Genomic DNA, 14,315 nt, shown 5'->3' with positions numbered 1-14,315 from the left:
ACACAGCATTTTAGATATGTATGTGATTTTGACTTTGAAACACCAGTGTTCATAACACTGGCCAGTGGGGCAATCACAGTCTCATAGGGAATGAAGACAGCATGCTTCCTTTGCTTTTGTTTTATTCCCTTCTTACCATTCGGTCTCATGCTGCCTTTGCTTTTTTGTCTAATGATGTTTTTTACATGCACTCTATGACTCACACATTTGTCTGTTATCCCTTTTCTAAACATCTGCTGTTGTTTAGCTTAGCTGTTAAACTCTCTCTGCCTATGAGCCTCTTTGAGACTGAAGTCAGCTTAGCTCCATCTATGCTAGGAAATTGACCTGCTGGTGATAATGGTTGTCAATAGTGGGTCCCACCTAACTCATGGACATTGTTTTAACTACTGGTGTAGAGAGGGCAGAGAACACTTTACAGCACCATTTCAGACAGTGTGACGGAGACTTGTGCAAATTGGTCGACTGTAGTGGTGCGGAAAAGAGCTTTGGCCTCTCTGTATTCTCAACCCTGATTCTGGAGGACCTGGTGCTGATAATTCATGTCAGCAACGGGTCCGTTTCCTAGACTGTGAACCTGGTAGACTTTTTTCTTTAATTTTCCACCAGTGCTGCCACTGGTGCAGCCCCATCAGTGGTGGAAGCCTGGCTGCCTCACCAGCATTTTAATCTTCGTGCTGAGGTCTAGCTGACAAGGTGTTTCAATGCTGGCAGATACGGGTAACTGGTTTACGCTGGGTCACCTGCTGTTGCTCTCCCCAGTGGAACTACTCCAGTGCTCATACATGTAAAGAAAATCTGTCTAATGTCAAGAAGAGCTTAGAGTGAGGGGGAACTCTTTTATATGCAATATGGTACCAATATTTAGAGGTCTCTAGGCTTTCTCTGTGCACGGAAGAAAACAAACGATAAAAGAATAGTTGCAATAAATATTTATGAATTTATTCCTAATGAATTTCAGCTTCAGAATTTAAAAGCTGATGGAGGACCCAAGGAATTTCCTGTCTCACCTTGATATCTGTACTGTGGCTTCTCCCACTTCATATTATTTGTCCTCACTTGCTGGGCCTTTCCCTGGCTTTCCAGACTTGCATGTGGTTTGTCCTTTGGCTCAGTGATCTCTTGCTTTGAGAACCAGTTTCCCTCTTTGTCATGACATCTGCCATGTCTTGGATGTCAGGATCGAATTCAAGCTTGGACCCTTGTTCTGTGCAGTCAGAACAAGATTTGCAACAGTACTCTGTGAAATGTGTGACTGATTATTCAGTTCTGAATACCAAGTTGGAGGCTCAAGGGCTATTAATTTTCTCTAGCAGACAACTATCACACAAGCAGCCTTTAATAAGCAATTCATTCTAGGGCCATATACCAACCAGATTGGAGTGTGTGGCCTGCAATAAAACTTTAAAATACAGCATTACTTTGTGTAGCATTTTGCATACCATCTGGTTTCCAAAACGCTTTCCTGAGTTGCATAATTTAATTATACAGTTAAGTAATAGAGAAGGAAAGAAAATGAGGAGGTGTAGGTAAGGGAATGTTTGTCTGCTGTATGTGTGTGTAATATATATATATATATATATAACATTGTGAGTCAAGTTCTTCCCTTGGATGTGCATGCAAACGGATTTGAAGTGGTGATCTAGCAGCAAAATAGGCCATCACCCATTTATAATCTTCTGATCGATACAGTCCCCCCAAAAATATAGTTTCTAATCTGCAGTTTAAAATATTTTTGGTCAGATTCCCAGATGTGTCAGAGTGTGGCTTGGTGCACTTGGGGTTGAGGGGCATAGGTGGCTTCACAACACCCTTTGGCCTCCCCAATCCTTCCCCAATTTTCTTAGCCTCTCATGTGTGGTGTTCTGGCTTGCAGTTAACACGATGGTTGCGTATTCCTTCCATAACCAATTGTCACTTGTATGCAAACTCCTCACTGCTTCACAGTCACCATTCTGATTAGCAAATACATGCAAATTAGTGGGAGATCACTGTTCTTTTATTCTACTTGTATTTTTAAAATCTGCTATTTTCATTCTTTGCAGAAGGGGACGGTTCCCCTCCCACCCCTCCGCCTCTTGGTCCATTTGCCCTCATGTATTTATTATACCCTTCTATGTTCTGTCTCTTTCCCCACTTGCCTATTTAAATTATAAGCTCTTCAGGGCAGGGACCCTTTCTCACTCTCTGTTTGTACATTGGCTAGCACAGTGGGGCCCCAATCCTTTTTTGGAGCCTACCATGCTACAAATAATAATATGTATGTGCACAGTAGTTCTATGCACTAGGGGACTTTAATTGAAAAAAAACTAGTTTCCCCCACTTTTTGGTTACCAATTGAGGGCCCAATCCTGCATCCACTGAAGCCAATGGCAGTTTTGCTATTCATTTCAATGGGAAGAGAATCAGAGCTGAATTGCATATAGTCATTGGGGTTTTGTTGGTAATGCCAAAATCACAGCCAGTGCTGAAATTTCAGTAAGAACACATTCTCCGTGGCCTTGGGTTGTGTGTTACATATTATTTTTAATTGTTCATGCTCTTAGTTTAACTGTTTTGTTATGTTGTATTGATTAGTGAAGAAATCTTAATCAAAATGTCAATTTAAGTATTGTTGGTGGAGGTGCTTCGGGGCTTTACGCTTTGTCCTTTACTTGCCTAACCTCTCCCATCCTTGTAGTTCACAGGCTCTCTCACTGAGCTCCAAATGAGGTATTTCTAACCATGAATAAGGGTGGCAGAATTAGGCCCAAAATTTCCTGATTGTTGCACTTTTCCTCACGTGGTCCCTACTTCAACAAGGCATTTAGGCCTCGTCCCACTGAGGCAAATAGAAATACTCACATGTTTAAGAACTTGTTAAAAAAAGGCTGTGATGGGTTTTCTACTCTTCCTATTGCTGTTTCCAACACTGTAAAGAGTGAATATTATTCCCTCCAAGTTAGGCCAGATGTTGAGAAATGCTGCGCATCCTCAACTCTCATTTAAAAGTCAAGGGAAGTTGAGAGAACTCAACATCTGCTTCCACAAACCAAGTTTTTTTTCCAGACAAAAGAATTAATAATGATGAGGCTGCTGCTGTGCTGAGACCACAGGCTAACCTGCTGACCGATTGTTTCCTTGTACTCCCCAGTTGGTCTATCTATATCCTTCTGTTGTCACTTATACGTAGATTGTAAGCTCTTTGAGGCATGGCCTGTCCTTTTGTACAGCACCTAACACAATGGGGTCGAGGTCCATGACTCGGCTCCTAGACACCATGATAATATAAATCATAACAACACCACCTGGATGTAGCAGGCCCCATGTTTGGCATTACAGCTGATTTGAATTTTTTGCCAGTTTGGTGAAAATTTTGACACTTTTAATGGAAATTTTCCAACCACCTAGAGAAGTGCAGGGCAAATAGGAGGGGAAAAAAATGATGCACAAGAATTTGTCACATGGTCTAACCAGCTCTAAGGGGAATGAAGTGCTATTATAACACCGACAGACCCCAGTCAGCGGGATTGCACCTGGGACCTCTGGAGCTTAGTACATGATCCTCTACCACATGAGCTAAAAGCCAACTGCCTGTTAGCTGAGTCTGTAGAGCAGATTCATGAACCTCTCTATCTAAGTGGTCTTGGTGCCACTAGATGGGACGGAACACCACACCCAGGACGTGTGTGGGTTACACTATAGCAGGGTCCTTTGATATTTTAGTTCTCCCCAACCTTTCGTGCGTGGATTCAATTTCTGTTAGCTCATTTGCTAAATGTCTGATACTCAAAAAATATTTTTCTTTCTTTAGATACAGGGGTAAGCTAACTGGATGGTTGCATTTATCACATCTTGAGGCCATATTCTCTCATGTTGTTTGATGCTTGAATAACATTCTTTGTTAACTCTGTGTTTCTTCAGTTTTACCTAGTCTAAAATAACACTAGTGAAATCACTGTGACAGGCAATTAAAATGCCCCCAGATAACATGTGAACTTGTTTGTCTCTCTCCCTTATTTGCATTTCATTTTCCTTCCCTTGCAGTGTGCGGCATTTGAACAACTTTATTTTATTTTTCTGCATTTAATTATTTTTTAGTAATTACTTCTACAGTATAGCTCAGCTTACACTGAGGTATATTTTGGTACCATTACTACACAGTATATGATATGTGTTTGCTTCTTCAGGAAGGCGTTCGCTTTCCCCTCTGTATTGCTACTAACCCCCTTGCACTTTTCATATTTCCCTATTTGCAGTAAGATAGGAAATAAAACCAAATTGCTTTTTCTGGCCACCATCCTGTTCCCATTCACGGCAATGGATGTTTTGCCACAGGGCCCTGTGCTGCTCCCCTAGCGTCTGTTTATAAAAGCTCTTCAGAAGATCTTCATATTTTTAATCTATTAAAATTTTCAAAGGGAATTGGGGATGTTTAGTCTACAGAAGAGAAGAATGAGGGGGGATTTGATAGCTGCTTTCAACTACCTGAAAGGGGGTTCCAAAGAGGATGGCTCTAGACTGTTCTCAGTGGTAGCAGATGACAGAACAAGGAGTAATGGTCTCAAGTTGCAGTGGGGGAGATTTAGGTTGGATATTAGGAAAAACTTTTTCACTAGGAGGGTGGTGAAACACTGGAATGCGTTACCTAGGGAGGTGGTGGAATCTCCTTCCTTAAAATTTTTTAAGGTCAGGCTTGACAAAGCCCTGGCTGGGATGATTTAATTGGGGATCGGTCCTCCTTTGAGCAGGGGGTTGGACTAGATGACCTCCCGAGGTCCCTTCCAACCCTGATATTCTATGATTCTATGAAAGTGAATTCTGCTATTCTAGCCCTACACCACCTTTGTGAAAATGCATGCAAATGTAACTGAAATATGAAGAACATGCATTCTCTACTTGTGCCTTTTTGGTTAGTCTCTCATACTAGCTTGCTCTTAAAGCCATCGATTTTTGTTTCCTTTTGTTGCTCTCCTTCTGCAGGCGGGGTCTTCCTAGCAACTTGCTCACTTTTTTGAGCCTTCATCGTCTTGCACTGCTCCCACATCTGTTGAAAATCTTTGATGCTTGCCAACTACAAGGGGGGAGGAAGGATGGCCAAGTAGATAGGCTAGTGTGGACTAGGCTTGCAGGGGAACTAGGTTCAATTCCTGGGTCAGCGGCTGACCAGCTGTCCTGACTTTATAGGGACAGTGCTGAGATTCGTCGGGCTTTGTCATTTATAGGCATCTATTACCCCCCATCCCCATTTTTCACACTTGCTGTCTGGTTACCCATGATCAGCTGCAGATTTTTCATGTGAGTTTGAGTAAATCCCTTAAACAGCTGAGTGTTTAGCTACTGTAGTTCTCCGGTGCAGGGAGCACGGGGAGCTCCTGTGTTCTGCAGAGCACAGAGCCCTGGCAACGGCCATCGCACCTGGGAGAAGATGGAGGGATTCTGGAGTGGGTCATTGTTTGGGTGTGGGGCTGTGACTAAAGGGCACAGTGGGCTCACTAACCCGACACATAAGGGCTATGAGCTCTATCGATGCAGGGATTTAGGCATCTAAATCCAAAATGTAGAGCCTCAAAACCCCCGATAAGCTGGTGCCTAACTCTGTAGGTGCCTACAATCTCTGCCAGTCAAATACCTCAGGCGTTTTTCTGAGTGGGTATGTGCACCCAGCTGCCTGAAGCCTGACACCGGCCTAGCTCACACACGATCCAGCAGGAGCCTACGGCTCGGTAAACCCCTGAAGGACCCAACGAGGTAGGCCTGCTCAGAGCATCTCCCCTAGATCATGCCCTATACAGGAAGAGCCCTTCCCCCTTATACCCAATAGCACAGTGCTCAGAGCACTACCCCAGAATATGGGGGGGGGGTGACAGGTTCAAACATAGACAACGTGTGGCTCCCAATAGTGTGTGTGTGGGGGGTGGGGGGCACAATCTAAGGGGAAGACGTGTGACCACCTCACGTCTCCTCTGCCCAGCGACCCCCTTGTCCCCGCACGCAGCCTGGGGCTGCCATGCTCTTCCCGCCCTAGGTTACCTGCAGGGGGAGAAGGGGTCTCTGTCTTCCTCCTGCTGCACCCCCCGCAGCACGCTGGGCCCGGGCGGGGAGCAGGGTGGAGCTCCTTCTCCAGCGGCTGAAGCTGGCCGCCCCGGGTCACTGCTCTGTGCGGCACAGCAGCTGCCTGAGAGACAGCTCTGCTGGGGCAGTGGCTGCCCCCCCTCCCCTCCCCAGGCCCGGCTGCCCAGGACAGGGGCCAAATGAGTCAGAAATATGCCAGGGGGAGACTGACTCACTCAGCCCCTGTTCCCGGCGGGGTCGGCCTGCTGCTGCGGCTCCAGCCTGGCTCTCTCTGGCAGCCACGCTGCACAGGTGTGAGAAGTGACTGGTCCTGCTCCTCTTGCCTCCAGCCGGGGCCCAGCTGCCAGGGGCAGGGGCCGAGTGTGCCGGGGTGGGGGGCCCTGTCCCTTCCCCTCCCACCTGGCAGGCCAAGCAGAAAGCCCTCCCCACCGCTGGCTTCAAATCCCTACTCTGCCTGAGCTGGAGCAAGGGGCTTGAAGCCATGTTGCTCACCTCCTAGGTAAGTGCCCTGACCACTGGGATACAGGGGCGCTGGAACAATTTGTGCTGCGAGCCACTGAACCAAACTATAAACCCTGTATATGATGGAAACCCATCAAGCGGGGGCGAAGCGGCAGCACCCCTAGTTCCAGCACCTACGCTGGGATATTCAGTTCATCTGTCTAGGCCCAATGCCTCCTTGAAGATATTTCACTTTGTATAAAATACTCAACAGGCAAAAAGGAGAAAGCTCACCTCCAACTCAGATTAGTATCTAGCCCAGGGGTGGCCAACCTGTGGCTCCGGAGCCACACGCGGCTCTTCAGAAGTTAATATGCGGCTCCTTGTATAGGTACCTACTCCAGGGCTGGAGCTACAGGCGCCAACTTTCCAGTGTGCGGGGGGGGGGGGGGGGGTGCCCACTGCTCAACCGCTGGCTCTGCCCCAGGCCCTGTCCCCCACTCCACCCCTTCCCACCCCCTCCCCCGAGCCTGCCGTGCCCTCGCGCCTCCTCCTCCTCCTCCCCAGAGCCTCCTGCACACCACAAAACAGCTGATGGGGCGAGAAGGGGAGGTGCTGATTGGTGGGGCTGCTGGTGGGTGGGAGGCATGGGTGTGGGGGGCTAATGGGGGCTGCTGATGGATTACTGTGGCTCTTTGGCAATGTACATTGGTAAATTCTGGCTCCTTCTCAGGTTCAGGTTGGCCACTCTTGACCTATCCCAGTGGTTAGCACACTCAGCTAGAAGCCCTGAGTGCAAGTCCCTGCATCAGACAGTGTTAGGATTTGAATGGTGGTCTTGAATATCATTGATGGGCACTCTAACCACAGGGCTCTGGGGCGGGGCATTGGTCACTGGAACGGCAGGGGTTTTTCCATAAGTTAAAGTATGTAGACGTAGTTTCAATGAGGGCATTATAAAGGCTTCATTAGTAACATCTGACTCTCTTCACTATGCTGTTGCTGACATACTGGCTTTACCATGAAGACGAGCAAGAAACAAGGTGTGGGACAGTCATGGCTATGCCTAGGTTTGGTATACCAGCTGCCATCGAAGATAATGACTAGGAAGGAAAAAATGAATAACCTAGACACAGGCTGAGTAGCACAGCAAAAGGATGAGAAACAGGCCACCTATCAAGCAGCCAGGTGTGACACCCCCCCCCCCCCCCCGGCTAGAAAATGCTCCATCCTACCTCTATAAAATCTAATATGACCTTGCTCTGGGGCTTCCATTTGATTTTGGTAATATTTTCTCTGTCGCTGCCATGTCCTGGGAAACCTAAAGTCCAGAAACAAAATAATATAGTCCTGCTGGTTCTTTTTCCAACAGGTATCTAGAGCAGCCGAGCCCCACACAGCAGCATCCAGGTCGGGGCTGCTGTCCGACCCTGCAAAGCAAGGGTCAGGGTCGGGCCTGCCGGCCGGTCCCACATAGCAGGCATCAGGGTTAGTGGCAAGGTCTAGCGTTGGGGCTGCTGGCAGGCCCCGCATAGCAGGGGTCAGGGTTAGCGGCAGGGTTGAGTTGGGACTGCTGTCCAGCCCCACACAACAGGGTCTGGGGTCCCTGCCACCCAGCCTCACCACGGGGGTGCCGCTCCTGGCCCCACTCTGGGGAGGGGTCTCTGCACTAGGGGCACTGGGCATAGCGGTGTATGTAGGAGGAGGGTTGCGGGTGGGGGGGGCAGTGCTGTGGGTCTCAACCTGCAGCCCACAGTGATTAATAGGTTGAGACCCACTGATCTAGAGCAAGGTTAATCTTTATTCCTTTCTGCTACATTAGTGACTTTTGCCAAGCTATGGAACATATTGCCTTTTACCAGTGCCTCAGTGCTATTGTTTTGTAGATGTGTGTGGGTCAGCACAGAGTGTGACTGAGAGCTAAGCCCTTTAGCTCATGCATAGAAGTTCTAGCTGACTTTTTGTCCTCACCACACATCACCTCTGGCTGGCTACGGCTACACTTGGAGCTGGGCTGGGGGGGCGGGCGGATGCAACTCCCATCGCACACAGACTTGCTCATGCTAGCGCTCACTGTTAAAAACAGATGTTTAGCTGCACTAGCACAGGTAGGCTCACCCCCCCATGACTACATGCCCATCGGGGGGAGGGTCTAGGTGGGTTTGTACATAGGGGTCGCTAGTGCATAAAGCCGCTGCCAATGCTAGTGTGGTCACACTGCTATTTTTAATGAACTAGCTCAATGAGAGCGAGTACAAGTCTGCCTACAAAAGCAGGAAATCACACCCCCTGCTTCGCATGTAGCAGTAGGTTTAGAGGCACTGGTGAATACCAAATGGTAGACAAATGTCACTATTCCCTTCAAATAAACAGAACGGCCTGTTCTTAACACCAAATTGCAACTACAGGCCAACACAGCTAAAATGCTTGTTTGACTTACTTAGTAATATTAGGCCTGCAAGCAAAATAATGTCTTTAAAGGCAAAAAAGCTAGTTGTTAACTAGCATGGTTCAAATCTTGGTGTAAACTTATGTTTCTCCACTGCAGCCAATGGAGTGATGCCCATTTACATTAGCTGAGGATCTGTTCTAATTGGTACCGGTGCCTTGTGACACGTCTATGGAAGAGCAGGAGCTCAAGTGCCTGAGCGACATGACAGCTGAAAATGAACTTTGGATAAGAGATTTCACATTGGTTACTAAAGGCCAAGAGAAAAGTATTTGGGAGGAAAAAGCCACAGCCACTCAGTAGCATATGGTGTATGTACTTCTCTCACGAGCGCACAGTCGTTGATGAATTTAATGTTCTCTGAAGTCAGTCTAATTTAAAAATCAAACTCACGTATGACCTATTCCCTAAACACCAGGACAACACAAATCCGTAATGCAAAAGCAGTCAAATAGAGGACGAGGACATGAGTTTAAATGAACTGTTTTATTCATGAACGCTGTGTAAAATACACTCAAATATATTTGCTTTGTAGACTGGAGTAAAAACTATAAAAGTATATGTAACAAATACATAAATTAAATAAACAATAGTAGTGTATTCTGTGCTCACCTATTGTTTGTTAGGAACACAAATATGAATAATTACATAGCATATGAAAATGGAATATTTTTCTGCAGCCATTTTTTTCTGAAACTTTACCCACGCACAGAATTTATGACTAGCTAGCTTTAAAAAAATTGTTTAGCAATGTAAAGTAGTGTGCTATTTGAGAACACTATATAGTCAGCTCCTTGACTTGACTTACTGTATGGTTTTAGCTTTCAAATTAAACCAAAAAAAAAAAAAAAAAAGCCAACCTGCAAATTACTCACCTACCATTACTGATACTGTATACCACAGTTTCACACTAGTCCATAGTCATATGTATTTTCTGCTACAGTCGTTCAACAAGACCAATCTTATCTAATTCATTGATCTGCTAGGTCACGAGTCATAAGCTGCTTTACTTCGGGCACAGGAGTGTCACTACACCAGGGAGAAAGGGGATGGTCACAGGACAACAGGCCACAGGAAGCCTGCTAGTGGAAATTCATCTTTAATTCAGAGATGCACCCTCCAGGGACAATGGGGCCCAGAATGCAACACTCAGAAGGTAGAGGCTGAGTCATCAACAAAATGACTCATCTTATGCTTCAGCCTATTCACACAATTGAATGTCCTTGAAGCATTGACAGACAGGCAACTAATTATATGCAATTGCGAGCCATGCTAGTTATGGCTTGTGCATTGTGTACAAGGACATGCAGTTGCTGTAGGCCATACCTCAGTATTACACATGAGTAGCTACAATCTATGGCTCTTGGCCCAGTCACTGCAGATCACCCTCCCAGGTGATAACGCTCAGGCCATTACCACCCAGTTTAGGAATAGTAACTTTGCATTGTACTTGGTCTCACTTTGCTGTCTGTTGTTCCAGCGCTTTGCTTTCCAAGGCACAGCATCAATGCCATGGCATACTGTGTAAGCTGAACACAAAGCTGCTCTTAGGTCTTTATGGGCACTCCAGCTGAAGCGAAATTCTTTAAGCCGCTACATAAGGAGTACTTTTTTTGGCAGGCATTTATCAAGCACATTTAAGCCATATAAATAACTATAGCAGCAGATACAATTTATAAAGTTGCACTTTCATGACATCTTCACAGTGTGTCTATTGCAATCATTTATTTCAATGACCTAGTTGTAATAAAAAAAAAAACCCACCTCTTCTCTAAATCTCTAGCTATGTTATGTGAAAGTTTTTGCTAAAATAGGTAGTAGGCCTTGCATTGGTATTGCACAGACTAAAACAATTCATCACACTTTTTATTAAATACTTTTCAATCAAAAAAAAATATTAACTAAGGGCCCAGGCCTGCAAATGATGCTGTACGTAAGTGTCATTGCTCATGTAAATAGTCCCATTGCTATTAATTTCCTCACATGAGGAAAGGGGGGGGGTGTTTTTATAAGATTGAGCCCCAAGTGTGCAAATCCTAGCACAAGGGAAAACAACACTGAGTGTTGCTTTTTAACCTTACAATTGGAAAACATCAGGAAGGGGATTCTTAACTTTACAGTATATAAAAATCTTCAGTTGAGGATTATGTTCCTTAACAGCTATCGTTCTTCAATATAGTCCAGCCTGTTTGCTCTAAGAGTTCCCTCTTGGTTCTGGCATTCTATGTCAAGGCACAATAAATATAATTAATTATACTAACTGGTGGCTTGCACCAAAAATATCACAGAGCTTCTGACATTTATTTGTTCTCAGTATAATTATACTGGCTCCATATGAATATGTCAGCTGATTAGCTAGCACGCAGAACCAGTCATACTGTGTGTGTGTGTGTGTGTGTGCACTGTCACATATCTAGGGAGAAACGTGAAGCTGTTCAAGAACACGGTACCCGAGTGTTTAGGGCTGCTCATCATTTTAGTAAATGACAGGGAGGAAAAAGTTCATGACCTACAGGCACTGTTAGAGTAAAGAAATGATGAAAACAGACTTTGGCTAGGGCATCATGTTTTGGCTGCTGATTTGTGCACTTTAAAGCCATAGAGACAGGAAAACAACTTTTAAAATAAAAAGCGGAATATGCTTTGTAGGCTTTTGAAAATGATGAACTACAGCTATACACCATTTACAGTCATGGACGCGTGCCCTCCAAGCGCACGTTATTGAACAGGTTTCATTTCCTTAGCAGAAAAAAATGTCATGGTACTACCTAGGGAGGAATAATTTATATGGTACATTTGACATTCCTTCAATGTGCAGTTGTACTGATGGGAACTAACCTCATGCCTCAGTCACTGCAGTGTGTGTGTGTGGGCAGGGGGGGGCCCACAGGCCAGGGAATCAAGGTCATTGTCACACAAAATTATCCAAACAGTTAAAGCAGCCTAAAGCTTTCGAGCAGCTGTGAAACCTCGTATGAAGGGAGGTCTCTGGAGCAGCTGCAGGAAGGGTGTCTGGGGGACTCCAGAGCGAGTGGAGAGACACAGGGACTGTAGGGATGGTCTATCTAGGGGACTTTGGGTGACCTACAGTGTTTGTGAGTAGAAATCCCTGGTTGTTCTGTGTTGGCCAAACCCACCAACCCCACTGAGTGGAAAATTTGAGGAAAATTCTGCAAGGGCAGCCTTGGTGTTTTCCTCTGCTCTTCCATTGTCACTTTCATGGGTGTTTCCGCAGCAGGGAGGGACTAGCCTCAGCATGCAGCGGTGCAAAAAAGGCTTATGTCCTCTCTTCTTGGAACCTGGGGCAAGGTTCCTTCTTCTCAATCCTAATTCATGATTTTATTTTAATTCTGTGGAACAGGAGCTGTTTTCTCCCCGCAGCTGGGGCTGTCCTGAAGTGCTGGTTGGGACAGTATTAAAGTTTATGGGCCACACAGCCTGGAGTGGGGGTACTGACATGCTAAAGAACAGGGAATTTACAGCATCAGAGGCTCATTTGAACAACTTCTCCTCCAAACAACTCTGCCCCTTCCTCTCAACAAAAATATTCGAAGTTTTTGTCTTGTGGCAGGCCAGATAACCTGTGTGGGAGGAGATCGGAAGGCAGGCCGAACTACCAAGCCTTTCCTTTCTCCTTTAAACAAAGTATTCATTATATTTTAATAGTGAATTGTCCCGTTCCTGTTAAATCAGAGTGTTTTTTTTAAACACAAAGAAACAAATGCTATTGCTAGGAGTGCTCAGATTACAGTATCTTCAAGGGAAAAGTGATCTCCAATAAAGAGCAATGGCAGCTTAAATGCCACTATTACTGTGCAAACTGTTTCCATCTTTGGCATCTGTAAATCTGTATATTCCTGTGGGGGGTCTATACTGATGTTATCCAGCCCTGCCTACTCTTTAAACTCTCTTAATAATGACTTTTGTTTTAAAGAGTGATAAAAATTGCCAGGTTTTGCATCCTCATGGAAGTAAGTCTCTGCATGTCAGTCAGGGTGAATGCATGTGTAGTTTATTTATTATCTTTCACTGCATTCATTTACGTAGTCATGCAGGTCAAATCAAAATCAGACCTCCCATCAGAGTAAAAGAAGAGTTCTATTAAACTTCAAGGCAACATATGTTAATATTTTTCCACTAACATTCAGATTACAGTGAAACAGTTGCTCATAGTGAAGTGGACGGTTTTTTATTTGGATGGTAATGAGGTTTTGGTAAATGGTACATTGCAGCACCCTGGCATTGTGATTTGATCAGAATGGATGAAATCCACAAGCAATCAGCAATCAATTTAAAGTTTAGAATTCCTTTACCTGACATGTATTTTATTTCATCTTGTGAACACTGAGTCAGCTAAAAAGGCTGGCTATCCTTAATAGATTTTTCTTGTATATTAAGTGCCAATACATAACCTACTCCAAACTCAGCAGTTCTTTCTGACACACAGTTTAAAATAGTTTATGTAAAAAAGTTCCTAAAAACTTTAGTATGGAAAAATAGTATTATCTGAAGCTTAATATTAATATAAACATTATAGAAAAAATACATCTTTACATAACACCAAAATACAATTATATACAATAATATCTATTACACTTAAATTATATATCTTTAAAAAAGTCACCAGACCAATAAATTATACACAGCATCAATAGAAATGTCTGGCACTGCTCTAGTGCATGAAACACACACACACACACACTCACTCACTCACACAAAGTTAACAGATATGATCACAAAAGCAGGTGTCTGTTACATTCTTAGTGTCTTGAATAAACAGCATCTGAAAGCAAGGAAAACAGATTAGAAAAATCACCAGTCTGTTTTATTTTCCATCTTTAGCAGATGAATATGGTGTGTGGAGAAGTGGCGGAGCACCAGCACTGTCTAGAGATTGGTATGACAAGAGGGAGGCACTGAGCAAGTTCCCACTCACAGCTCCGCCATTACACTTCAGTCATGAGTTGTACAACTCCTGTTATTTCAGTCTTTGGCCTCTCACATGTGGAGGTGGGAGTCAGATCACCAAATTCTTTTCCACTTGGGAAAGGAGCCAGGCTTCGAAGATAGGTCATCAACAATGGAAAGCAAATGTCACTTAGTACTGTTAAAAATCACTTGTGTTGCACTGGAAATATACATGGTGTTTCATGAAAATAAAACACTTTCTCTCTCCCAACAAGCTTATAAGTAAAATGGACCAAACAAATGTGAGATGTGAGGTAAGAATACGCAAGGGAAACCAGGAAGAGACAGTTGGTGAGTGAAGGAGGAAGCAAATATTTCTGGGTGGAGTGAGTTTTAATGAGGCGGCGAGAGTCTTGGAGGCTGTTCCTGTCATAGGGGACAGCTTAATAATGTGTGAGATAGA

General features: G+C 44.7%; 1 protein-coding gene across 2 annotated transcripts in view; it reads right to left on the bottom strand.

Annotated features, from left to right (window-relative positions):
* Positions 1-9,411: 9,411 nt before the first annotated feature.
* PTPRB (protein tyrosine phosphatase receptor type B) overlaps positions 9,412-14,315 on the bottom strand; it is a 105,362-nt gene continuing 100,458 nt past the window's right edge. For both annotated transcript variants that reach the window (XM_007054803.4, XM_007054804.4), the window contains one exon: positions 9,412-13,727. In XM_007054803.4, the coding sequence (XP_007054865.2) occupies positions 13,705-13,727 (23 nt within the window). In that variant the 3' untranslated portion in view covers positions 9,412-13,704. The remainder of the gene's footprint in view (positions 13,728-14,315) is intronic.

The sequence above is a fragment of the Chelonia mydas genome, chromosome 1 (genome assembly GCF_015237465.2).
Source record: "Chelonia mydas isolate rCheMyd1 chromosome 1, rCheMyd1.pri.v2, whole genome shotgun sequence".
Lineage (NCBI taxonomy): Eukaryota > Metazoa > Chordata > Testudines > Cheloniidae > Chelonia > Chelonia mydas.
This window is presented reverse-complemented; position numbering and strand designations above follow the sequence as displayed.